Genomic DNA, 24702 nt, shown 5'->3' with positions numbered 1-24702 from the left:
AATTTCATGGTGATGGTGTATGCGCATATACATGCTATCGAAGTTAATTCGTGTATTGCTTATGTCAAAAACTTATGAAAGGTATAAACGTAGAGAGTAGATATACGGATAGTATAGAAAATGCTTGAATGAATAAATTTTGTTTCATTGTCGTATAAATCGATCCACTCTTCTCAAAAGTCTTTTGCTCGAAACAACTTGATATATCCTCAAACTTGGGGTCTATGATACTTAACTTGTTTCCTCCATTGTTGAACTCCCTGTATTAAATTATATTTTTATAAAAGTTCACATGCTTTGGAGGTCAAGAAGAGAGGCTTGGCAATTTTTCATATGAATTTCAGTTACTTTTACCATGCCAACTTAGAACTGAAATGGGTAACAAAATGAAGGAGGTAGCCATCATATTCGGCGCTTCGCGTGGAATTGGCGCTGCAATGGCCTTCAAGTTTGCTCGCGAAGGTTACGCAGTGGTTGTTTCATCTAAGACTGAAGTGGAGAAGGAAAATGTGAGAAATACACTCCGCGGTGGAACCATTCATTCAGTAGTGCAGCTCATTAAGGAGAAAGGTGGCAAAGCGATTCCGATGAAGTGCGATGTACGCAATGAACAAGACATTTCTCGAGTGTTCGAGGAGACCCAAAAACATTTACCTGATCACAAGGTAACTGCCGTGATATACAATTCGGGTGCAATTACATGGGGGCCAGTTCATGAAACGCCCCTCAAGAAGTATGACTTGCTGCATTCCATCAATGCACGTGGCTGTTATATCGCCGTTCAGCATTGGCTTCGAATCAACAATCCATCTCGGTTCATTGTTCTCTCAGCACCCATCTATTCTCGCTTCTTCCGAGGCAAAGTACCCTACGCCATGTCCAAAGTAGCCATGACGGTGCTTCTCCAAGGCCTAGCACTTGAAATTCCGGAGGACAAAGTCATTTGTGGCTTATGGCCTGCGACAGCCATTGAATCGGCTGCGACGGAGGCTTTGGCGGGAATCGGTAGGGAGCTGATGCGCTCTCCTGATATCATGGCCGACGCGGCCTGGCTAATGACGCGTGATAGGAAAAGAGAGGGCTTGAATGGCGTTGCATGGATTGAAGAAGACTACCTACGGGAGCGATGGGGTATTCAGGAATTCTCCTCCTATCGCTGTGTTAGGGATAAGGAGCCCCCTCGCATGCTGCCCAAAAAGTACGGATAATCAATGAGCCAACGCGAATGATACAATGCTCACGCTATTTCTATTTTGTTCTAGGTTTCCCTCGCTAAGAGTTGAGGAAGAAGACGAGGAGTTATTCCCGATTGACACGCAGTCCAAGCTCTAAGCCCGGCCTCGGGGACAAGAGACGTACATAGCATCAATTCTCCTTTTGGTTATATGTTTTCTTTTTGTATAGAAGTGAGTTAGCGTAAATAAGATAGTCGATACGAAATAAATGTTTTCGCTTTGATTACTCACACAACATGATCATGTGGACTGTTTCAAAGAAGCCATAGACATGATTTAGGAGCTGATCACTATAGCGCGTATTGCCAGTTTATGCATGTAGGGCCTAGCTAATAGATCTTGGGTGCAGTCTTGAATACCCTTTGCCCTCGAGAACACTCAGTGGTCGCTTCCGCTCAGGCCTGACTTCCAAGATTTGTGCCCAGAATGAGACATGCTAATTAGGGTTAAGCTACCTCAGAGTAACTCAGGGGACATGAGCTTAATGGCAATTAAACGTGCGTTCTTTCTTTTAGGTTCCGCGTTTCCGCGTGTGAAAATGCAATATGTAACGCCCAAAGTGGCTCAGGACGTTTTCTCTTAAGAAGATAAGGCGAATAAAACTGTGAGGCGCACCTCCATTTTATCCCTAAGTAGCTAGTCACTTTGACCGACATTGGATGTGAGACGGGCACTGACGTCATTCCTTATCATTCATCCATCTACAACTCAATTGTGATCGGAACCCTAGGTGCCAACTCAACCCAAGCCTCCGACTTATTAGAAAAAGGAAGGGCACTAACCTCGCTCCAATTTAATGCGAGTAGGGGCACACGACAAGGTTACTGCACCCAAAGCCTTTGCGTTTATTCGTGTGGAAGACCAAAACATGACACAGATAGCGGGTGTGGAATCCGTTTTTGCCATTTGACAAACTCAGGCAATTTCAAGCACAACCAGGCGCTACGTCATGGTCTCTGCCGGCATTTTTCGTTGCTTCAGACCGATCGATCTATCGCGCGCTCCTGGCGCCAGTAGGGGGGAGGGGCTGGAAGCACTGACTTGAGACATGAGGCCGCGAGTCTGACAAGGGCTGTCGCGGTGGCCTATAGGCACTCGGCCCCTTGTGATGGTGCTTAAAGCTTATCGAATCCTGCTAAATTTTTTCAAGCATTCTCGGATACCGATCCGTCTCCCAGGCGGTGATTGGTCGGGCCTGAATGCGGGGAATTTAACAGGAAGGTGAGGTAGGAGTTTGCCCGTAGGCTCCTTTAGGGAAATGAGACGCAACTGAATGTTTACAAAATAGACGGTTTCTGCTCTCTCTGTTTCTTTCCCACTTTTCCTTTTCGGTTCGTCTTCATCAGTCGATGTGCATGACGGCCATCATCTCCTCATAATTACCCATCGAGTTTCTCTGTGCTTCTCAGTTGCAACTCCAATCATTCTCCCTTCTCTCCATATTCTTTTGTACTGCTTCATCCCAAGTGTTCATACAGGGTGTATGTCCCACTATATGAGAATTTGTAAACATGAATAGACGCTTGCAAGTTCTACTTCTACTGGCGCTCTTCGCTACATTAGCGACGGCGATGCCGATATTCACTACCGGTACCCTATGAGACACTAAACTCTATTTCAGTCTATTGCATTGGCACTAACGCAGTCTCTGGCTAAACTGTCTAGTGAACGAGGGCTGCCCGCTACTCTCCCGTGAAAATGTCACCTGCCCCATTCTCTGCGTTACCTCTAGAGACCTATGTCCGGCCAGCGTGAGGCCCACATGCCCTCCAGGTACGCAGGTGTGCAACGATGGCACGAATGAATGCCGCGCTTCTTGCGCTGGTATTGAGAATGTCTGCTTGTGCGGCTTCCGCGATGCAACCACCAATCTGGTCCCCTGCGCAACCGGATCAGTGAAGGTGAGCTTCACCGAGTTCGATCCCAAGAATGGCACAGCCCAAATTGAGGGCGAATGTGCCAGAGTAATGAACTTGCAGGGGGTGAGGAAATGGGAAACCCGCGAAGGTGCACAAATGATGTGGGCGGGCAAAGCGTTTTGCCCTGTCCCGCCAACCCCCCGGCCGGATTTCACACAGCCTCAGTGGCTCGTACCTTTCACCGTCCTTGGCGCGGAAGTCTTGTTGTTCGTGCTATGGAACCTGTACAAGCGCTTCAGGGAACGTGGAGTGAAGCCACTGAGCAACGGAGGAGCGGATGAGGGCAGCGTTAATGAAAAGGCCGGAGATAAAAAGGTGGGAGACGGAGACGATTCTACAAAGTCCTCAGACGAGGATGAGGTAGAGACCATGACCATCAAAGGATATCGAAACGACTATTTCGGCACCTTTGTCTTCGGTTTGTTATTTTTGCAATGGCTAGAAGTGCATTGGGGCAATTGTATTGATGCAGCGTGCTATTCTTAGGAACGGTGTGCCTGATTTCCGTCGGCTGGTTTGTCTACCTGTCGGTGCTCTCGGCAGATTATTATGGCTCGGTCACTGGCACCGCGCTGGGCCTCTTCGAAACTAACTGGGATATCGCGTCTGGCGTCTTCATTGCAGTGTTCTATGCCGCCGCTATTTGGCTTGGAACGGTCACCATCGCACGAAAACGCATCCGCAACTTTTTCCGCATTGCATGCCCACCCACCGAGGGCAACGTCGTTCAAATTGAACGCGAACAAAAAGCAACCATCCTGCTCGACGAAAAGTCGGCGGTTTTGGATGCGGTGCACTGGGCCGAGGATGTTCTGAAGCGCGCCACAGGATGGCACGTGTTTGTCGCCACCTGTCCCATTGAATTCACAGAAGAGGGCCGAAAATATTTCAACTTCCAATGCACCCGATATGTTTACAATAATGGGCGCTTCGAGCCTTATGCCTTCGACCTAGGACAAACAAATGACGAGCTGTGGAAGCATGCAAACGGGCTGACAGATAAGGATGCGCGCTGGCGTCAAGGTAAATACCACCTCGTCCCACCCTCGCTCCTCCCTCCTTTGATAACGTCTTTCTCTGGTCTCAATTAGAACTCATCGGTCCCAACTTCATCACGGTGGATGTGCCGAACTTCGTGGTGGCCCTATTTCAGGAATTCGCCTCCTTCTTCTACCTATATCAGGCAATGATGCTCTGGCTATTTTACTACTACGCCTACTATCAAGTCGGTCTCGTCGACACCATCGTAATTCTTATCAGTGCCATTATTAAGGTTGCGATCCGCCTGCGCAGTGAACTTCGTATCAAGCAGATGGCCGAACACGTGGACGAAGTGCGTGTGCTGCGCGATGGGAAGTGGGCAGAAAAGGTCTCGACCGCGGACTTGGTGCCCGGCGATGTGTTCGAAATTACGGAAAAACGCACCGTCCCTGTGGATGCCATCCTCTTGGCCGGTAATGTCGTCGTCGATGAATCCTCCCTTACCGGAGAACCGCTTCCCATTAGGAAATTCCCGCTTCGAGACGAACCAGCCCGCTACGACCGTCATGGAGCCAACAAAATCAACACACTCTACGCCGGCACCATCGTCTCACAGTCCACTCCGGTGGTCGAAGGAGAGAAAGTGCGTGCTCTGGTCACCCACACCGGCACTCAAACAGATAAGGGACAGCTGGTTCGCAAGATCCTCTTCCCTAGCCCCGTATCGTTTATATTCAATGAGCAGCTCAAGGTGGTATTATTGATTTTGCTCACCTGGGGCGCCATCCTGTTTGGACTGGCGATCTACCTGATGCGTGCGGGTGGCGGTGCTGCTTGGCTCTATGGGTAAGGAGTGCACTTTTTGAGGACGGGCCTATTTGAGGGCATTAACGATGTGAATTCCCTCCCCTATTACTCTCACTAGCATGTACTGCATTTGCCAAATCTTGTCGCCTCTTCTTCCCGCTGGTCTCGTGGTTGGTCAATCCGTTGCATCCTCTCGTCTGCGTAGCAAGAACATCTACTGCGTCGATTTGCCACGTATTATGATAGCAGGCAAAGTGCAAATCTTCTGCTTCGATAAGACGGGCACCCTGACTAAAGAGGGCCTTGAATTCCATGGTGCCACTCCGGTGGCCGCCGGTGAAAAAGGATTCGAATTCGAAAAGAAGGAAGTGACGCCGGTAGTGGAGCAGCCTTACCTGATGAGACTCGGACTGGCAACATGCCATACCGTCACGACCCTCGACAACCAGCTGATCGGTAACCCGGTGGATATAGAAATGTTCCGTGCAACTGGATGGAATTTGGCGACCAAGGCCGATGATGAATTCCTGGACACGATCCAACCGCCCAAAGAGGAGAAAGAAATCTTACAACCCGCGCAAATTGTCAAACGATTCGAGTTTGTGCATGCCCGTGCATCTATGTCCGTTGCCGTTCTGGACCCAACCACTAAGCACGTACATATTTTCATTAAGGGTTCATTCGAGAAAGTGAAAGAATTAGCTCGGCCAAGCTCCGTTCCAGGCGATTATGACATCGTATGTTCCAATCTTGCGCGTGAAGGATGCTATGTGTTGGCAATGGCTCATCGTGACCTTGGCGAAATCAATTTGGATGAAGTGCGGGGAATGACGCGCGAGCAGCTTGAAGAGGGAGCAGACATGCTTGGCCTGGTTGTCTTCAAAAACAATCTTAAAGACGATACCTATGCTGCAATTAAGGAGTTGAAAGAAGGCAGCACCCGCACTGTCATGATTACCGGAGATAATGCTCTCACTGGCATTTATATTGCCAAACAATGTGGTATGATTCCGGAGGGAGATCGTGTACTGCTCGCCGATGTGCATCCAAAGACACGGGAACTATTTTGGTGCGATGTTGATGACCATTCAGGAACTCACGTTAATGTCGACGAAATTCTCAACCATTCTGCTGGATCCTCAAGTTCGGACAGGTTCGAGGGACATTCCGGTGTAGAGCTTGCCGTGACTGGAAAGGCATTCGACTATTTAGTGGAAAATAATTTAATTCGCAAATACCTCTTCGATATCCGTGTGTTCGCGCGAATGACCCCAGCTGGCAAGGTGCAATGTGTCCAGTTGCATATGGAGCGGGGTATTACCGCCATGTGCGGAGATGGTGGCAACGATGCAGGTGCCCTTCGCGCTTCTCACGCCGGCATTGCCCTTTCAGAGGCGGAGGCAAGCATTGTATCGCCTTTTAGCACCAACCGTCGTACCATCATGTCGTGCGTCACGCTGCTCAAGGAAGGAAGGAGCGCGCTGGCCACAAGCTTTGCTGCATACAAATACTTGATCATGTATGGTGAGACCATGGCGGTGCTGCGTTTATTTGCCTTCTATTTCTCCGTCTCCTTCTCCCAAGCTATCTGGATCATGTTCGACTCGCTCATTACCGTTGTGATGGCCGGAGCCCTTGTTCAGGCCAAGGCAACCTCGAAACTTGCCCCCGTACGGCCCACGGCTCGCTTGCTCGGCCCACAGACCCTGGTTTCCACCATTAGTCAGGTAGCTCTCAACTTCATCTTCCAAGGAGTCAATATGGCTCTCTTGCGAAGCCAACCCTGGTACCGATGCCATGAGTTCGACTCCCAAACCGTCGACATCTCCAAATGGTGGCTCATCGGCGACAACTATGAGACAGAAACAATCGGTTTAACGGCGCTGTTCCAATTCTGCAATGCGGCCGCAGTGTTCAATTTCGGGCATCACTTCCGTAAAGCTTGGTTCAAGAACTACTGGCTAGTCAGTGTTTGGGTGCTCTACCTGGCTCTCATCTCTTGGGCGACGGTGGGCGATCCCAACCGATTCGGCTGTTGGATGCGCATTAACTGTGGAGATCCCGATACGCTTGTTCAGCTTGGATACCAAAGACCCGACTTCGCCATTGAAACTTACAACAGCCCGATCCACCACAATGTGTTCCCATGGGACTTTAGGTGGAAACTCTGGGGGTAAGGAATCCTGCTATAAATTTGTGAATAGCTTGGGAAAGATTTAGCTAAAACCTTTTTTTTTATTAGCTTGTGTATGGCCAACTGTTTCGCTGGTATTCTCTTTGAGCGTCTAGTAGTGCTAGGCCCCGTGCGTGAGATGGTGAAGCGTCGCTGGCCATTAAAGCGCCTTAAGCTCAAACTCTAAATCACTTGGGTATTAGGAATCTGTTTTTTATTTATTATTTAGAACGTCCATTGTTGTCATTACTATGAGTTTGTTTGTAATATAGAAAATACAATATAATAAAATTAAATAAAATGGATATCCTCTACATTTGCAATCCCATCCCTCTCCCCCCGCCTGGATCCCGTTTAAAAACATGTCAAATTATTCTAGATATAATTACAATATTCTGCGCATTGTAAGGGAAACCCTCCTACCACGCTCTATTGCCTGTTCATCAATGTAATCAATTGCATTTTTGGATATCGAATGCTTATATTTATATCGTGCTTTTCCGGACATGACTAGCAGGCTTCGGGGTGCTATTAAGAAGTGAATGCGTCCGCAAATTAAAACGCCAGCTCACTTTCACCACACTGGCAAAGAAAACCATCAAAATAAATACGATACATACGTAATAGAATATCAATACATTCCTCATCCTCTACAGACTGGAATCGCATTACGCATGGCGTGAGTAATGAAAGTGCTAGTATAAATTCACCAAATATGGAGGGGGCATCTAATTCGTTCACAAGAAATGAGGCTTTTTGTCTATACCACCGATATCGAGAACGAAATACTTACCAATATGTGGCATAATTCCTTGTCCGACTAAGTATTCATTTACAATCAAACTGTTGGGCATATTCTCTTCTGATATAATACGACGTTCTTTTATCCTGGCAAGAAGAAATGAAAAGAAATCCGGCAATGGTCCAATTTCCTCCAATATTTTCCTACAAGCATTGAACTTTAACGGAACCATATGTGAAAAATGAAGAGCAGAGTGTTTACCGGTAACGGTAACTGAATAAATAACCGTACTGTTGGGTCCTTCTGAGCAATTCTGGATTAGGGCCGCTACCGTTCCCTGCCCATTCTTGGCTATCTATTGCTGTTATCAGCTGCATTTCCTCCGCATCAGTGACGAAGTCATAGTAAAGATGAAGGCCCTCTGGCATCAAAGATGGTAATTTGGTGGACATTTCGGTTCGAAATATGTTTTGCAGGAAACTTCGACAAAACAGTCACAGTTTTTTACTTTAAATTCGTAGTTCATTAGCCTCTTTAATTTTTATTACAATAGAGCAAAGCGGATGTATAATATAATTAGGTCACGACTACATTTTAATTCCTAATCAGGCTCAGCCAGTACATATCGCAGTGCATCAACCGAGTACTCCAACACAAGGTATTATGCCTTGAAATTACTGCTGCAATATAACAATTTATACAAGATCCCTACACTTCCTAACACAATGATGCTTTGCTATAAAACACTAATGGACCTTGGCATATGGATACATGGAGCGATACAAATAACAGAACTAGGGTTGAGAATCTCTTGTATTAATGGTATTTTAGATGGGAGATATGGAAATGTCCTTAGAATTACTCTCAGTAAAATGTACAGGTGGCGCAGAATTGCTGCATCACAAAATTTATGGCTCGAACACTAGACAAGATTTCCATTAACATCCCTTCATTAATTATACAATTCAAAAATGAGTTCCGATAACTGTCCTGCTTATGCGCCCTTCTTTGGGTTTGCCGGCGTGTGCGGTGCGGTAAGATTAACATGCACTTACTGATGATCGCACTTAAGATTGACTGTATCTCCCTATACATTTTTACGCGATTCAAACAGATGGTTTTTTCTTGTGAGTAATATTACTTTTAGTATTCTACATCGACTTCCGGGGAATCAGTTACATGTGTATTCTATTCATCAGCTTTAGGAGCAGCCTATGGGACAGCTAAATCTGGAATCGGCATTGCTGGCGTTGGCGTTATTCGACCCGAAATTATAATGAAGGTTTTAATAATATTCTGAATATTTTTTTTTTATTATTCTAATTTTCTCTTATCTAGAATTTGATTCCGGTAATCATGTCGGGTATTTTAGCGGTGTATGGCGTGGTGATCTCAGTGATTATATCGGGTGATTGTAAGTTCCTGTTGCATTGATATGATATTATATTGTATTTGTCTAAATGATATACGGAACTATCTGCCAGTGTCGCCTACGAACCCCTACTCACTCTTCACGTGTGTATTCATAGTTAACTAGTTAACTAGTTATTGGATGTTTTATTTCTAACCCTATGAACATAGAGGATTGCTTCATATGGCATCTGGGCTATCAGTGGGACTCACGGGCTTATCTGCAGGTTATGCGATTGGCATTGTTGGTGATTATGTAGGTTAAATTTGAAGTACTTTGGGGAAAATAACCCTGCTTAATGTAGCTCTATTGCTTTTTCTAGTGTGTAAGGGCGGTCGGGCAGCAGCAGCGATTATTTGTGATCATGGTTCTGATACTTATTTTTGCAGAAGTACTCGGATTGTATGGACTTATTGTTGGATTAATATTAAATACAAAAACCGCAAACGTGTGTTGAAATATATATTAAAGCGTTTTATTATTATTTTTCCTTTGACTTTTCTGCCCTCCCTTTGCTTCCTCACCAATAAATACACAATTACATTTTATCTTGCACAATCTTGACTAGATTTTTACTGTCCTTTGGTTCCAAATACAATGCGGTAGCTTCTGCCACAAGCTTCTCTTCTTGATCCAATATCTTTGTCGCAATAAAACACTTGCGGCCTTCGAGCTTACTGATCGCCGCACGAGTGATAATAAACTGATTAATGGGGCAAATGCGTTTGTAGTTGATGGTCATTGTTGCAGTGAAGCAGTTATGGGATGGAAAGTTAGCTGCCGACTACATTTAAATTATAAGCGGCCATGTCATAATGGAATCAAAATGGTTGACTTGCCGTGATGACTCCACAGTCATCCAGTAGAATTCCGAAAAGCCCCCCATGCACAAGGCCTTTAAAGCCGCACATCTCATTTCCTATCCAATTGACCATGACCGTCTCTGACTTGTCAAGTCGTTGAAAGAACAAGGGGTGGAGCAGAAATGCCTCCGGACGATGGAGACAGTGTAGAGTGAAATGAAAGCGTTCCCCGGGCTTGGTGCGCAAAGGAAACTCGACCCATTCGGGGCTCTCCCTTAGTGTGCGGACTAAGGGAAGTTGCTCGCGTTGCTGATTGAGGCTTTCGCTCGAAGTCATCTTAGCGCCAGTTGAGGATGATCGTTGGAAACCGGATGAGAATGGCCTGGGTGGCAAATTATCGTACATGCCAAATTGACGGACAATTTTAAGCATGAACCTGTGCCTCAATTTGAGAATCTTCCACTCTCGTTCAATCTATGCATGGTTGCGCCTTTAAAATTTAATTTCATTATGCTAACATCTACGTAATCCCAGCGAGTGATAGCGCCACTAGTGGCTTTTGCTTGACATTCAGCTGTTAAAGCAGAGGCTCCTCCCCTGGTGCTATTGATGCTAGCATGTCGGTGGTAGTTTGGGGCCCAGTAAGGCAAGGATGGTGTGGAACAACATCAGGGCCGTGACTGGGCGTCCATCGACATAGCCAATTTTTAGGTTGGAGAGCTCTTCAAAGGGGCTACGATGACTCAACAATTTCTTTGGAGTGATGTGGGGTTCGGGCGGAACGTGATTCTTGCGCCCATAAGCTCCTATCTCACCCAAGGAATTTTGCCATAAAGGAATATCCGCGGATAAAGCTTTGGGGATACTCCAAGATAATGTTTGGTGGTACGAATAATAAAGCAACATTTCTGATTCGAACGATATTGAACGAAAAAAATGCTTGTGATTTCTTCCTCTTCTTCTCTCTTCCTCTTGTTTACGTTTTTTCGCCTAGGGTCATATCATCACCATTATATCCATAATTTATGCTTATGATAATCTCATCATAATTGTTTTTGTCTCTTCTTTATCTTGTATGTTTTTTTCTTCTCTTCAATCTAATTATATATTCAATTAACCTTACGCTGTAATTAACTAATTAGTAATCTAAATAATTTCCTGATTTTACATCTTTTAATTCATCATCTGGCCTTTTCTACTTTTATATTCAATTCTCCCTAATGCGTCATTTTTACGATCTCATTGCTCCCGTTGCGGTGCTAGTCACCGTCACTTTTCTGCCGCTAGGCCCCCTCTTCTTTCCGCGGTTCTATCTACTCTTCTTGCTCACCTATTTTTCACTCTTCTTTTATGCCTCTTGCACGCATTTCTATAAGCTTTTCATCACTACTCGTAATATCAAGGTAAATCTCGCCCTCCACTCTGCTTTGATGCGGGGCTAATTACAGATGCATTGTTGCCTTCTAGCGTAATATTCGGCAATGGAATGAAATCAATCGTCGGGAAGGCACCGCTAATGCCGCCACTTCCGCTACACCGGCTTCTCCCACTCCAACTCGTGTCTCTTTCGCATACGATGATCAACAACTAGAATCTGCATTAAAACCCTTCGACGAGAATCAATATGTTCATGCTTTTATTATCCCTAATTACAGTGAACCTGAAGCTCTTTTGCGGGACACTATTAAGCGATTGGCTGCCCACCGGTATTTACATTGTTTTCCATCAACCTGTATTAATTGCGCCCTTATTCCCTCTTTTTTTCCTTTCAATAGCAATGCGCAATCAAATTACGTTATCATTCTCGCTATGGAAGCCAGCGAAGCAAACCATGCACCCAAGGCAGCCTCTCTTCGTGAGCAGTTCAAAGACGCTTTTCTCCACTTCATCACCACGGTGCATCCTGTCGGCCTTCCTGGCGAAGCACGTGGCAAGGGTAGCAACGTTGCTTATGCCGCGCGTATTGGTTGCAATGAAATAGTTGCACGGGGTGTAGACAAGCGCCGAATTGTCATCACGGTCTCCGATTCGGACTCGGCCATTCCTGAGCTCTATGTCTTCCATGTAGAAAAAGCCCTGAACGAGGCAGAGGACCCAGCAAATACTCTCTGTGCACCCCCAATTTTCTTTGCTCGCAATGCAATGGAGGTTCCTGCAGTAGTACGGGTGACAGACATATTCTGGTCCATCATGGTGATGCAAAATTTATCCAATAACTTGGGAATGTCCTTCCCATGCAGTACGTATAGTGTGCCCTTGACCCTGGCAGAACGCGTTGGCTATTGGGACGTGGATGCCGATGCTATCGGAGAAGACCTTCACATGTGGCTCAAGTGCTTCTTTAAGACATCTGGAATTGCTCGATCGGTGCCCATCTATGTGCCAATCAATCTGACCAATGTTCAAACGCCCGGCTTCATCTCGAACCTCTACGCTCGGTATGTTCAAGCAAAGCGACATTACAGCGGAGTTGCGGATTTGGGCTATGCCTTCCGTCACGCTTGCGAAAATGTGGTCAAGGGCCGGAAGAAGGAAGACGAAAGCATTTTGCCTACCCAGCAAGGCGAAGTATGCCCCCGCTACTGGCTGGATAAATGGATGGTGTGTCTTAGGATGCTGGAGGCTCACATCATACCCAGCACAAGTGGATGGCTCATGTTTGCCGCAGTCCCACTGACCCAGCTCCTACTCTTCCCCCCTGACCCATTGCTTGCCTACATCTCATCGCCCGTCAACCCCACCCTCACTTCTGCCTTCTTTGCGAGTGTGTGGCAGTCAGTGAAAATTATTGGGCTCGTCCTTCCACTCCCGTCTATTGGGATGATCATTCTCTACGAGCGATTGCACCGTGCCGTGGAACGTGACCTCTTCCAGCATTCCAAGCAGGAGAGTCGTGGAATACGTAACCTGATCGACTACGTATGGCTGCCTGTGAGTGCCATGCTGTTCATGACAATACCTAGTAGCTTGGCCGCACTGGGGCGATTAGTGAAAGCGGAAACAAAATATCATGTGGCGGAGAAGGTGTTCAATGAGAGCGATTAATAATTATCATTTGACTATCTATTAGATTTTTCCTTTTTATATTATGTTATTGTTAATTCCTCTATCCTCACCTATATATATAATCCCCTCCACCCTCATTTTCTGCTACCGTTGTGTTCTATGATTTTTCTCTTGTTTAACTGTCTTTCTATCTTACACTTTCTATGGGATGGTATATGCATAAAAAGTTGGTACTCTCTATCTTGCTCATTGATTATTGAATCCATTTTTCTCTTAATTTAACAATATTAAAGTATTCTTAAGATCCTCACTTGGACCTCGCGATGAAAAATGAGAGAAAAATATTGTATATTTTAGATCAATAAAGCAAACAACAAAACACAAGATCCCCAAATATCCGATCCTGTTTAGAAACGGAGCTTGGTGAAGAACCACTTGTTCTTTCCGGTCGTGTATCTAGTGACGTCGAATGATATTAAGTGTCCATCTTGGCAAGATAACAATAAGTTTAAGCTGATGCATACCTCTCCTCGAGCATTTTCTTGATATTCTTCTTGGCGTCCTTGCGCTGCGTGGGCTCCTTGAAGCTCTCAAGAGTAACAGCGGTCTTCAGGTTCTCGAGCTCGAGGCCATAACTGATAGCAATTAACGAGGAGGCCACATTCAATAGGAGGAAATCATCGGGAAAAATTCAATGGTTAAGATCGTTTACCGTGTGGGCATCAAATGGTTGTAGTTAACCATCTTGACGAAGGGCTTGACCTTGCTGCGCTTTGCGATGAGTTTCTGACCCATGCGCTTCGTGACTTTGAGGGGAGCGCGCTCAACACCAGCTACAACAGCGAAGCCATATGGACGATCCTTGGTACCTTCATCATAATGTAATCACAAAAAGATATCAGGGTTAAGGATTATACCGAAAAAAATTAATGATCGCGTTGAAGATGCAGCATAATATCTTAGTGGATGGATCCATCCATCCATCTAATAAAAAAGGATATTTTTCACAATCACGGCCTTCTTGCCTGCATAACGGCCTTGAAGGATGATGACGACCTTTCCGGGTTTGAGGAATTTGGGCATCTTTAATTATAAAGATATCTCTCGGAAAAGAGTGAAGAAAAAGAGGAGGAATCGATGTATTGAGGATAGTGACAAAGAAAAATTGTCGGATAGATTGCCTACCCTCAACTGCAGCGAAAGAATAACAGTCCCAAAGAAATTTTGTTTCCTCTCCAGCAACATTATAGTATTCATAGTGAGGAGTGAGAGATAATACAGAGATGGCGAGTATATTCCCAAAAGATACGGTTAGGGTAAATAGGGGAAAATTTCTTGACGTTGAAAATACCGCAAGATCGCCAAAATAATACACGTGTTTTATTTCTACTGACTAGAATGTTGCGGAATCAATTGGCATCGCAGAACTAAAAGATGAAGTTGTCACAGCTGTTGCGCAGGATGTTGAATACCGGATCACTGAGATCATCCAAGTAATTTACTACCGCGATTCTCTATTTCTAATGCATCTCGGTAGATCTGTATTCACTTTTTATGAACCAATTTATAGGACTCGGTGAAATTCATGCGTCATTCTAAACGCACTCGCCTCACAGTTGATGATATAAACAATGCACTCCGACTACGCAATGTTGAACCCGTCTACGGTTTTGTATCTCCGGAGAGCACTCAGTTCAAGAAACTCGTGGCCACAATTGGGCAGAACACCGGAACTATGTATTATATGGAAGATGAAGAGCTGGATTTAGACAGTGTATTAAGCAAGCCTCTCCCAAAAGTACCGCTCGATGTGGCATTCACTGGTAACCTTTTGGTTTTGATATGATTTGCCACCCATCGTCTATACTTATTTTTTTTTTCAGCTCACTGGCTAGCAATCGAAGGAGTGCAACCAGCCATCGCTCAGAATCCTGCCCCTGATGACGCTAAATTGCCGCGCAGCAAACGTGCCGTGCCAGGTGCAACTTCTGGCGTCACTGAAATTGAAGTCAAGCCGCTCGTCAAACACGTGCTATCAAAAGAATTGCAGGTGTACTATACCAAAATCACAGACGCAATTTTGGGCGCAGGAGAAGAGTCCGACGATGCTGAAGACATAAGAGATGGAGGAAGAGAGGCATTGCGGCTACAAGCGTTAGAGAGTTTAAGACAGGACCCTGGATTGCACCAGCTAGTGCCTTATTTTGCGCAATTTGTGGCGGAAAAAGTGACGCAGAACATGAGAAAGCTAAGAGTGCTGAGGGCAATGCTACAGATGGTAAAAGCGTTGTTAGACAACCCCCATGTCTTTATTGAGCCCTACGTATGTACTCGTTAATGTCGAATGTTCTATCTTTGAGTAATTTTATATATGCATTCAACCCATATAGCTTCACCAATTGATGCCTACTATCCTCTCATGCCTTGTGGCTCGCCGTATTTGCGAGAATCCTCGCACCCAGGATCATTGGTCGGTTCGGCAACTCGCCGCCACCCTAATTGCGACCATTTGCTCTCGTTACGGGGATGCTTATCACACTTTGCAACCGCGTGTTACGAAAACCTTGCTACGCGCATTCCTCGATCCAGCAAAACCTTTCACTTCGCAGTACGGTGCAATTATTGGGCTGACGGCTCTTGGGCATGAAGTCCAGCGTGTGTTGCTATGCCCGAACCTGTTGGCTTATGGTGCTTTACTTGAGCCTGTATTGAGCAGCAGGGATGGAATGGAGGATGAGAGTGCAGATGGCGCAGATAAGATGGACGGAGAAAAGAGTGGTCCGAAGATAGAAGCAGAGAGATGTTTTGAAGCTCTCATGAATGCAATACGAGAGTTTTTGCGAGTGGAACTGGATTCTGATGCTTCTGTCAAGTTATCGGGTAATTCTAAACCTGCACAACCTGACAGCGTCTCCGTGAGAAATGAGGAGAAGAAAAAGCCGGAGCAAATGGAAGAGGACCTTGAGCCAGCCCTTGTAGATGAGCTGCGAGGGCGAGTAGGAAATCTATTTGCAGAGGCAATATTGCGAGAGTTTCCTGAAAGCAGAGCGGTGGAAATCCTACTTAATGCAGTTCCCAAATAGTGTTGATTTGTTTGAGTCTCCTTTTCTGTAATATATTTGCGTTATTTGATTGATGATAAACTACTATAAATGCTAAGCATCTAGAAGCCAGGCTTGCTCTCCATTCAACTAAATCACGGGAGTGGTTGACCTTTCAAACATACGATAATTGCTTTAAATTATGTTAGAGTTTCGAAATGCATAATAGATTTTGATATTCCGAGTATCAGTTGATTCAGAGTTGGGATTTATCTGAATAAATAGTCCAGCGAGAAATGGATGGTGACCAAGGGAAGCCTTTTGATTTTAGGTTAACAAGATGGAGACGCGAACATATCTTTCAATATCCCAGAGTTGATCTCTTAAATTAAATAAGTGTAGAAAAAATGATAATAGCTACTGCTTCTCTGCATAAGCAGATATTAACGAAACAAAAAACAAAGATATAAAGTTAAATTAGCATAAAAACAAACCCTAAGCAAACAAGAGGAAAGGCATAACAAGAGAACAGAAGAAAGAGAGCATCAGAGCTTGTGACCAAGAATTTTGCGTTGCGTAGGAGGTTTTTTGCTCAAAACCCAGAGCTTGAGCTCCTGGCGCTTTTTCTTTGTCTTTTCCAGCGTTTTTGTCATCTTTGCCTTGGTCCCTGCCACCCTCTTTACCACCTTCTTTGCCATTGCCTTTATCGTCAGCTGGGGGTTTATTGGGAGTGGGATCTGTTGTATTCTTGGGAGGAGTAGTAGTCTCCGTTGGAGTTGGCGGTTTTTTGTCATCAGTTGGCTTCTCCGGCTTCTCAGTAGTTGATGACTCTTGCTTTGTCGTTGGCTTAGATGGTTGTGGCTGCGAAGTTGGCACGTCGCTCGTAGGTGGAATTGATGTCTCAGTCACAGATGGGATAGGAGTACCACTTGATGAGGACGCTACCGTCGAGGATATATTAGCAGTGGAACTTGGGAGGACGGAAGAGCTGGTCAAATTAAGTGCCAATAGATTGAGCCCGCGATGTTTGACTAAGATAGGTAAGTCCACCTTAGTGATGGCATCAACGAGTAATGGGTTATCGGTGGATGGATGTGCAGGATAATCATTATAACCGAAGGCACGAAGCTGCACTCCTGTAGACGCAAATTCTCTTAAAAACGAAGCTTGAACTGAAATATTATTCATCCTTGAATCCCATACTCCGCACATAAAGAACTTTGTAGTCACAGCATTAGCGCCAGGTTGAAGCTTCATCTTTTCAATCATGGTTGGACCAACGATATATTTTCCTTTGAGAAGGACAGAGTCCCACTCTGTTTTGAAATAAACATCTCCCATCTCTACGGTGATGGAACTTGGATTATACACAGTTATAGGAAGTCCGAGATTAGCTCCATTGGCTCCAGAACATCCATTAAATGTGAATTTTCCTCCTCCGAGTTTGACTTCACCGGATTGTTGTGGAGGCGGATTCTTAAGACCACCAAGACCCTTCATCTTTGTATCGACCTCAATTGGTATAGGAGAGAGCATAAGCTGGCCAGATGGGGTTGTCGCTAGTACTCCAGAAGAGCCAGATAGATGGAACTGTACTTCATCTTTTGCTGTAACATCGGCTAAAAACGCCTTAAATCCTTCCTGCGACTGTACTGGAAGCTCTGCTGCCCAGTTGAAATCAATGGTTCCACCGCCAGGAATAGGCGTAGAAGTGACTGGTTGATCTTTAAGAGCAAATCCAGTGACATTGACTCCATTATACACGATATTGACATTCTGAGAAAGGCGATTGACGTTGACTTCGATAGGGAAAGGTACTTGATACTTGACAAGAGTGTGTTGTGATGAACCTTGTGGTGTTTTACCTTTTTCCAATACCATCTTAAAGTCTTGAATCGTGATTTCCTTAATCATTTGGAACTTATCAATGCCGTTAAGAATGACCGTGAGTTTGAGAGTCTTAAGTGCATTGGAGAGCCAATCAACTCGCCCCTCAGGACCAATTGCTTCTTCACCTACTACTTGCAATGGAACTGGCCGATTAGTGAGGTAAGCTCCAAAGAGCTTGCTAAGGATATCGATTGGGATGCCAGGTCTGAGGCGACCGGTCATTGACAATCGACTAGTTGCCTCGGGAAGAAGAACCTGATCATTTGCAAGAAGATAACCGATCTCAGTGTTTAGGAAGAAAAGCTTGAATCGCATTACTTTCGCAGTAAGACCGATATCACTTGGGCTTGGTAGCGCAGCAACGGACTGAATGATGAGGCCTTCAGCATCCGCACCCGTGATCTTGAATTCTTCGATCTTCGCTCCTTCCTTGAGGCCATCCATACCTTTAAGCGTTACTTTCTTTTGCATTTTAACGCCTGCAAACGAGGCACCCACTGCGTCCACTCTCAGATTATTCGATTCAAGTGCCCAATCGAAAGAAGGCTGTGCAATAAGCTGCTTGGAGAACTCCTCAAGCGCTGCGCCGTCAACGACAGCCACATCTGCCACGAGATCGATGTCGGCTCCTTGTCCGCCAACTACTTTCAGGTCTGGCATAGTAACTGCGCCAATAGTCTTACCGTTCCAGATGATGTTTAGTGGCTCGTTGAAATGGATGAGAGCATCGACAGGACCGGCTTCTCTTACAGCTCCTTTCATCTTGGCCTTGAATTTACTATTTGCTGGATCCTGAATAATCGTAAAGTCGATCGAAAGTACAGAGCGATTGATGATGGCTTGAATGATAGGAAGTCCAATAAGAGGAATCAGAATAGCGATCGAGTCATCAGTGTAAGCGTCGACATTGGTCTGCTCATAGTGGATGGACATGCTATAATCATCAATACGCGTTCCGATCTCCATATCTACGTATACTTTGATGTGTCCGAGAGCTTTCTTCGTGAATTCAACAATGTTGAATCCATCGAAGATGCCGCGTTTGGCAAGACGCCTATCGTTACCCCCACCATTAATGGGGATACCGCCCAGCTTCAAAAGTTCATCGAGTGGCCTGACATCGAGTCCAGCACGAATCGCATTCTTGCGCAGGATACCAATGATAGCCGATATTTCCATATTCATAGTCAATGGGAGAGTGGTTTCTGTGACCTTTTTACCAGGAAGTTCAATCTCGCTACCTGACTTCTCAACATTGATGGTACCGACGGGAATTCCAAAGTTGGTAATAAGGGCTTTGATTTTGAAAAGATTGAGAGTGGCAGAGAATGGATTGTTAACCTCCACAATACTCTTAGCGACTTTTGTCCTGGGGGTTTCCGGAAGAATAATAAGTTTTGCCGATTTGAGGAGCTTTTCACCTAGGCCAGGTAGTTTGGTGCCGACTTTAATCTGCTCAAGCCCAGGATTTAATGGCTCTACATCTGTGGCATGCTTTGTGCCCTTGATAGAGATCTTGTTGTCCTCACCCATAAGGAATGATTCGAGCAATTTCATTCCCTCACTTGAAGCCTTGGGATCAAATATCGACTCTGCCTTAACCTTGGTCTTGCCGATTTGAAGGGTTAAATCTGGGAGAACAACCTCGGAAAGATCTTTGCCCTCGTAGACCATTTCCATCCTTACATCAGACCCCATAGCAATCTCTAAATTACTTGGATTTTCTAGATCGGTGTCAATCTTCAGCTTTAGGCCCTTCTTTGTTCCTGCAACTACATCGAGACCATTCACTTTTGGCGGAGGATTTTTAAGACCTTGGAGACCATAGAGCGTTATATTACTGTTGAAGGGCAGATCACGCAGTGTCACCTCGCCAATGGGAGTTTTTGCAATACCAGTAGCATTTCCAGCCAGATTCACTACGGCTTCATCTTCTAGAGTAAGCTCAGTGACGAAGTCAGTGAAGTCTTGCTCCTTTCCGGAAAGAACTTTGAAATCTGACTCTGGAAGAGAAATAACAACACGCTTAATGTTGGTATCATTGTGCGCATTTCCCCAGTCAGAGTTGATAGTCGCCAGCGGTATATTATCTTTTGAAACCGTAATATTCTGCCTGACTTTGGAAATATCAATGGTAAAGCCAAAAGGAACTGTGACTATCGCCTTAATCGCATCGGTAGAAGTCGTGGGAACATAAGGTTCATCAGGATGGAAGGCCATGCGCATATAATCAAGTGTAATGTTGCTGATTATCTCAAGGGGCTTGGGTGACTGGAGCCCAAGATTCATACGTAAACCGTTGATAGTATCGGTCATCCAGGCAGGTTGATTGCTGGTTAGATTGGATGGGGCAGATGTTGCAATGGCAGTGGTCACAACACGTCGGCCCGCAAGAATATCGCTCATGAATGCACCGACCTGCTCAAGATCCGCTGGATTCGCTTGCGGTACAAGGCTTCCAGAGATATTGAAGGCGTTCATTCCTTGTCGAACAAAGAGATCGTTCATTTGGACTATATGAAAAGAGCGATCTCGTCAAAAAAAGCATAGCGCGTGATAATCTTTATAACTTACGTGAACCCAAATTGATGTTGTTATAGGTCACATTCATCAACACATTGCCTAGCAGGAGACTGACCGGCGATTCACTGAACAAGTCAGCAGACAATCGCATACCAATTCCACCCTGTGTATCATTACCCGGCATCTGGAAACTTGAAATTGTGATGTTGTTCAATCCATTATAGCCTAAATTTCATAAATTCAATTAGATATGACGTTTAACATCTCACTACATTTCTAGTTTTAATAGACACTCACCAATGATATCAACATCTTTCTCCATTGGTATTGATTTAGGTTCCTTTCCTTCTGCCTTGAGAGAGACGGTGGAGGAGAGATGCCAATTGACTTTGTCGGAAACGATAAGTTTCTTGGTAAACTCCTTGAAGGCATCTTGATCGGTGACTTCTAGGGCCGAGTTAGACAAGAAAGTACCGCTTCCCCCACTGACATTGACAGGTGGAACATTGGCAAATCGAGCAAACTCTTTTCCATCAAAGCTCACTCTTACGGGTTCAGGAAACTCCATAACACCATCAAAAGAACCTATTGAAAAATTAGAAAGTTTGGACGTTTATATCGCTATGACATTCGAGTTTTATCATAATATCGATTTACCGGTATTATCAATCTGCGCATTCATGCTCATACCGATAGATCCGTCTTTACCGCTAGTGACATTTGCATCTTTGATATTAATAGTGGAGCTGGTGACAACGTTTTGGTTAGCCATGGGGATGAAGACGAGAAATGTGAGAGGGAGGAAAATTGCAAGAAGGACTGCGGTGACCGCTCCGAAAATTATCCAGAAACGCCTTGTCTTGTAGAAGCGTGGGGTGGGTATGGAGTAAGTCTTCTCGTCGAAATAGGTTGCATCATTCTCATCTTGAGCGACGTGATGCCGCACATTTTCGGCTAGATCTCGCTCTGAATCCATTATTAAGGAATAACTACTTAAGACAGGGGAAGTTAGTAATAACTTGGGCTAAAAATAATGTAATATAAAACTGACCAGTGGATATTCTATTAATGACGCTATAACAAATTTACTCAGAGCTTTTCCCAGAGATTAAGAGGAGCGCCCTTATATTAGTAGGACCTTGATAAGGAGGGAAAGTGAGTAGTCTGAGTCGAAACCAGATATTATTATTACTATTAGGATAATGAAAGTGAGGATACTAGCAGCCTTGAAAAGGCTCTTTTAAATTACAAGGAGAGAGATGAGGATGAGAAGGAATGAGAATGTAGGGAGAGGAGAACTAAAAGAGAAGAGGAGAGAAGAGTGGAATAGGAAAATATATGGGTAAGGCGCGGGCGACTGTAGAACATCCCCCTCCCTGCCTTGGGAAATTAAGTTATTCTAAGCGCTTGCAACACAATGCGAAAATAACCTTAATTTCGACCATAGCCAAAATCGGAACAAAGATGCGGAGAGAGAGGTCCGCGCGTAGATTATTAGTGGCGCAACAATTAGCACATGTGTTCTCCGAAGTAATCAACCTTATATCGGCCAAACCATTATCGGTATTACTGTCATCCGCATTCTCCACAGCTTTTGTCGGAGACCTCTTTGTTTGATACTTGGCCATTTTATCAAACCCCGCTTTGGGGGCAATTAGGGCAAAGAGAGAGCTTTTCTCAAGACATGTATAGCTGTATTGCTACTATAGCCATCATTTGGTCTTAGCCCTACCTTCACAAGATAGATTGGTATATTTCATAAATTTCTGACAATATGCCATCACCCCTTGTCATAACAAATATCTTTAATTCTGGTGACTAAGGATACGATAAGATTTGTGGAGCAAAGGGGAAAAATCTAGCTGAGTTTATTTTCCCTTCTTCCTCTCGATTTTCGGAAAGTATTTCTTAGAAGCGCAAAGTTTAAATGCTATTTGATCAATAATACGAGGTAATAAACTCAAACAAGCCCTAAAAGTTCATGTGAAAAGAATGCTGGACTCACTGTCGCTGAAGTTCCCTATCGCGTGCGCAACCCGACCTAGTATACCGCCTAATTTTAGCTTGCTCTTTAAATCTATCTATTTGTAGTCACACTATTCCTACCTACTCCAGTGGAGATACTCGCTCTCACATGTTGGGTAGAACATCTGGAGAAGTATGGGAGTTGCAATCTTGAAATCGACTTCATTTGGCCTATAACGCACACCTTATAATAGCCTTCTTGATAAAACACAATACTTTGCCAGAGCTCATGGGCGCTAGGCAATGTTTTCTGCTTTGTATGCTCCCTGCAGAAATTCAAATTTGCGGTAGGCCAGTTAGCTACGATTGATTGAATATAGTTATAGTTTAAGTGGGTATCACTATTCCCAAAGCAGCTCTGATTGGCTCTGAAATCAGGGCATCTCTATCTCTGGATAGAATTCATTTCTTATTTTTCTCAACTTATCTTGACAGTGAATTCTTCGAGCACGATTATATTTCCTTAGTTCCAATGATGAGGTTAGCTCACACATTAACAATAATGAATCAAAGAATTTACTATACATAGGTGTGCATCTATGTACAAAGCAATAATCAGCCCAGTAATATCGAGGTTACAGCAACTAATTTTAGCATAATCCTCGCATCGATAATTTTATATTTCGGCATCAATTTATCCTAGCGAGTATTCTATATCTCAGGATATCCTTTAATATTATTGGTACTGGCATTTCATAAATAAAATCGAACAATCAAAAGGTCGCTGAGAGGATAAAAGGTTATTAAAGATCGTTAAAGATTAGACCTATCATCTTTGATTTGTAAACCTGCATTTCATGGTTTGGTTTTTTATCAAAGGTTTGACGTATATCGATATTTCTGCACTAGTACGTGAGAAACAATGATTGTATTATTATTTGGGCATTAATGTAAGTATACTTTATCATCCAATTGGATATATTGGAATAAAAGACCTATCTAGGTATAAAGGAAACCAAGAAAGCGTTTCTAACTCATTCTTTTGCTCATGATAAATAGAGAATAATAAAAGATAACCCAATATATTTTCACTAAACCCCTGTATTTCGACTATTCGTACTCAAACTGGCACCATTTAAAAATGGTTTTCAATTGCAATAAATATAATTATAATATGAAGGAATTTATCGGATCAAGAGTCGAAACAGCAGTTATCAGTCGAGTTTTGTTTGCACCAAGAGAAAATATATTATATTAGGTTAAAATATTTCTACAGAAGAATATAAAGGTAAAATATGTTCAAATAAAGGACTCTATAACAAGATAATCTCTACCTTATTTAATCTTCAAATAGTCATCTCCCCTATCAAATGTCGTGTATTTCCTTTGGCACTTCGACGATTGATTTGGTAGGGTTAGGCTTCCCATCCTCAGTCTCGGCTAGTTTCGTGGTACTCTTTGTCTGATTTTTTGTCTCAGCAGGGTATCCAGTGGATTTTGGGTTTTCATAGGAAATAGATGGTTTTGTGGTGATATGCGGAATCTCCACTGATTTTGAGGGAGTGAGCATTTCGGTTGACATGGATGCAATAATCGAGCTTGGCATTTTGGAGGACTTGACAGGAAGAAGTGAATTTATCCCTTGTGCTTTGAGGTCGGGTACAAATAGTTCAGTAAACACATTCTTTTGCCTGTGTGGAATGGTGACAACATAAGCACCAATCTTGATTGTGAAATCCGAATCGATATCGACATTGAATGGGTCAGAAGGGTCCCTAAAAATATCAACATATTCCTCATCTGTGGCAGTACATTTAAGAGCAAGCATTTCGGTGACTTTATCTTGGCTTTGAGGAACAATCATGTTAGTATCTTGATCGATCTCACCCAATTTTATACCCTTGTGCGAGATAGTAGATTTTATGTGATTGATAGTGATATCAATGCCGAGAGGGTTGAAAATTGCAAAATTCCAAGAGGACTTTTTGTGAAGTATGACATCAATTATATTCACTCCCCATCTCGATCCTCGGATCAATTTATCTTTCACGCCCGCCACGTTAGCAAGTACTTTGAGAGAAGCAAACGACGGCTTAAGTGAATCAATGGGGGTCGACCCACTAGTTCCAATTATGGCCACATTTGAGTCTTGACCCTCAAGGAATGCCTCGAGTACTTCGACTCCGGCTCCATTCTCGCTGGGGTT

At 44.2% G+C, this 24702-nt stretch overlaps 11 protein-coding genes across 11 annotated transcripts; 5 read left to right on the top strand and 6 right to left on the bottom strand.

The window, feature by feature from the left end:
• Positions 1-374: 374 nt before the first annotated feature.
• On the top strand, positions 375-1332 carry VTP21DRAFT_10223 (uncharacterized protein; the record flags this gene model as incomplete). The annotated part of the gene is made up of 2 exons (XM_069389536.1): positions 375-1198; positions 1263-1332. 2 exons carry the CDS (start codon positions 375-377, stop codon positions 1330-1332), a joined length of 894 nt encoding a protein of 297 aa, XP_069253949.1.
• Positions 1333-2746: 1414 nt separating this feature from the next.
• VTP21DRAFT_10222 (uncharacterized protein) lies at positions 2747-7302 on the top strand (the record flags this gene model as incomplete). Its single annotated transcript, XM_069389535.1, has 6 exons — positions 2747-2825; positions 2901-3572; positions 3641-4177; positions 4246-4981; positions 5061-7115; positions 7185-7302. 6 exons carry the CDS (start codon positions 2747-2749, stop codon positions 7300-7302), a joined length of 4197 nt encoding a protein of 1398 aa, XP_069253948.1.
• A 198-nt stretch (positions 7303-7500) lies between these two features.
• Positions 7501-8309, bottom strand: VTP21DRAFT_10221 (uncharacterized protein; the record flags this gene model as incomplete). Its single annotated transcript, XM_069389534.1, has 4 exons — positions 7501-7643; positions 7736-7843; positions 7909-8060; positions 8119-8309. 4 exons carry the CDS (start codon positions 8307-8309, stop codon positions 7501-7503), a joined length of 594 nt encoding a protein of 197 aa, XP_069253947.1.
• A 662-nt stretch (positions 8310-8971) lies between these two features.
• On the top strand, positions 8972-9725 carry VTP21DRAFT_10220 (uncharacterized protein; the record flags this gene model as incomplete). The annotated part of the gene is made up of 6 exons (XM_069389533.1): positions 8972-8984; positions 9057-9139; positions 9196-9271; positions 9342-9372; positions 9439-9523; positions 9591-9725. 6 exons carry the CDS (start codon positions 8972-8974, stop codon positions 9723-9725), a joined length of 423 nt encoding a protein of 140 aa, XP_069253946.1.
• An 81-nt stretch (positions 9726-9806) lies between these two features.
• On the bottom strand, positions 9807-10503 carry VTP21DRAFT_10219 (uncharacterized protein; the record flags this gene model as incomplete). Its single annotated transcript, XM_069389531.1, has 2 exons — positions 9807-10052; positions 10108-10503. 2 exons carry the CDS (start codon positions 10501-10503, stop codon positions 9807-9809), a joined length of 642 nt encoding a protein of 213 aa, XP_069253945.1.
• Positions 10504-10683: 180 nt separating this feature from the next.
• VTP21DRAFT_10218 (uncharacterized protein) lies at positions 10684-10977 on the bottom strand (the record flags this gene model as incomplete). Its single annotated transcript, XM_069389530.1, has 1 exon — positions 10684-10977. The coding sequence occupies one exon, from the start codon at positions 10975-10977 to the stop codon at positions 10684-10686; it is 294 nt and encodes a 97-aa protein (XP_069253944.1).
• A 314-nt stretch (positions 10978-11291) lies between these two features.
• On the top strand, positions 11292-13116 carry VTP21DRAFT_10217 (uncharacterized protein; the record flags this gene model as incomplete). The annotated part of the gene is made up of 3 exons (XM_069389529.1): positions 11292-11474; positions 11539-11777; positions 11847-13116. 3 exons carry the CDS (start codon positions 11292-11294, stop codon positions 13114-13116), a joined length of 1692 nt encoding a protein of 563 aa, XP_069253943.1.
• Positions 13117-13484: 368 nt separating this feature from the next.
• On the bottom strand, positions 13485-14160 carry VTP21DRAFT_10216 (60S ribosomal protein eL27; the record flags this gene model as incomplete). Its single annotated transcript, XM_069389528.1, has 4 exons — positions 13485-13533; positions 13602-13712; positions 13790-13958; positions 14079-14160. 4 exons carry the CDS (start codon positions 14158-14160, stop codon positions 13485-13487), a joined length of 411 nt encoding a protein of 136 aa, XP_069253942.1.
• Positions 14161-14360: 200 nt separating this feature from the next.
• Positions 14361-16160, top strand: VTP21DRAFT_10215 (uncharacterized protein; the record flags this gene model as incomplete). The annotated part of the gene is made up of 5 exons (XM_069389527.1): positions 14361-14393; positions 14475-14570; positions 14648-14900; positions 14961-15400; positions 15468-16160. 5 exons carry the CDS (start codon positions 14361-14363, stop codon positions 16158-16160), a joined length of 1515 nt encoding a protein of 504 aa, XP_069253941.1.
• A 453-nt stretch (positions 16161-16613) lies between these two features.
• Positions 16614-21507, bottom strand: VTP21DRAFT_10214 (uncharacterized protein; the record flags this gene model as incomplete). The annotated part of the gene is made up of 4 exons (XM_069389526.1): positions 16614-20521; positions 20583-20756; positions 20829-21116; positions 21189-21507. 4 exons carry the CDS (start codon positions 21505-21507, stop codon positions 16614-16616), a joined length of 4689 nt encoding a protein of 1562 aa, XP_069253940.1.
• Positions 21508-23862: 2355 nt separating this feature from the next.
• On the bottom strand, positions 23863-24360 carry VTP21DRAFT_10213 (uncharacterized protein; the record flags this gene model as incomplete). Its single annotated transcript, XM_069389525.1, has 1 exon — positions 23863-24360. One exon carries the CDS (start codon positions 24358-24360, stop codon positions 23863-23865), a length of 498 nt encoding a protein of 165 aa, XP_069253939.1.
• Between the last annotated feature and the right edge of the window lie 342 nt (positions 24361-24702).

This window comes from Calcarisporiella thermophila, assembly GCF_041956535.1.
Source record: "Calcarisporiella thermophila strain CBS 279.70 unplaced genomic scaffold VTP21scaffold_6, whole genome shotgun sequence".
Classification (NCBI taxonomy): domain Eukaryota; kingdom Fungi; phylum Calcarisporiellomycota; class Calcarisporiellomycetes; order Calcarisporiellales; family Calcarisporiellaceae; genus Calcarisporiella; species Calcarisporiella thermophila.
Note: the sequence above shows the minus strand (reverse complement) of the source record. Positions and strands in the feature narration are given on the sequence as shown.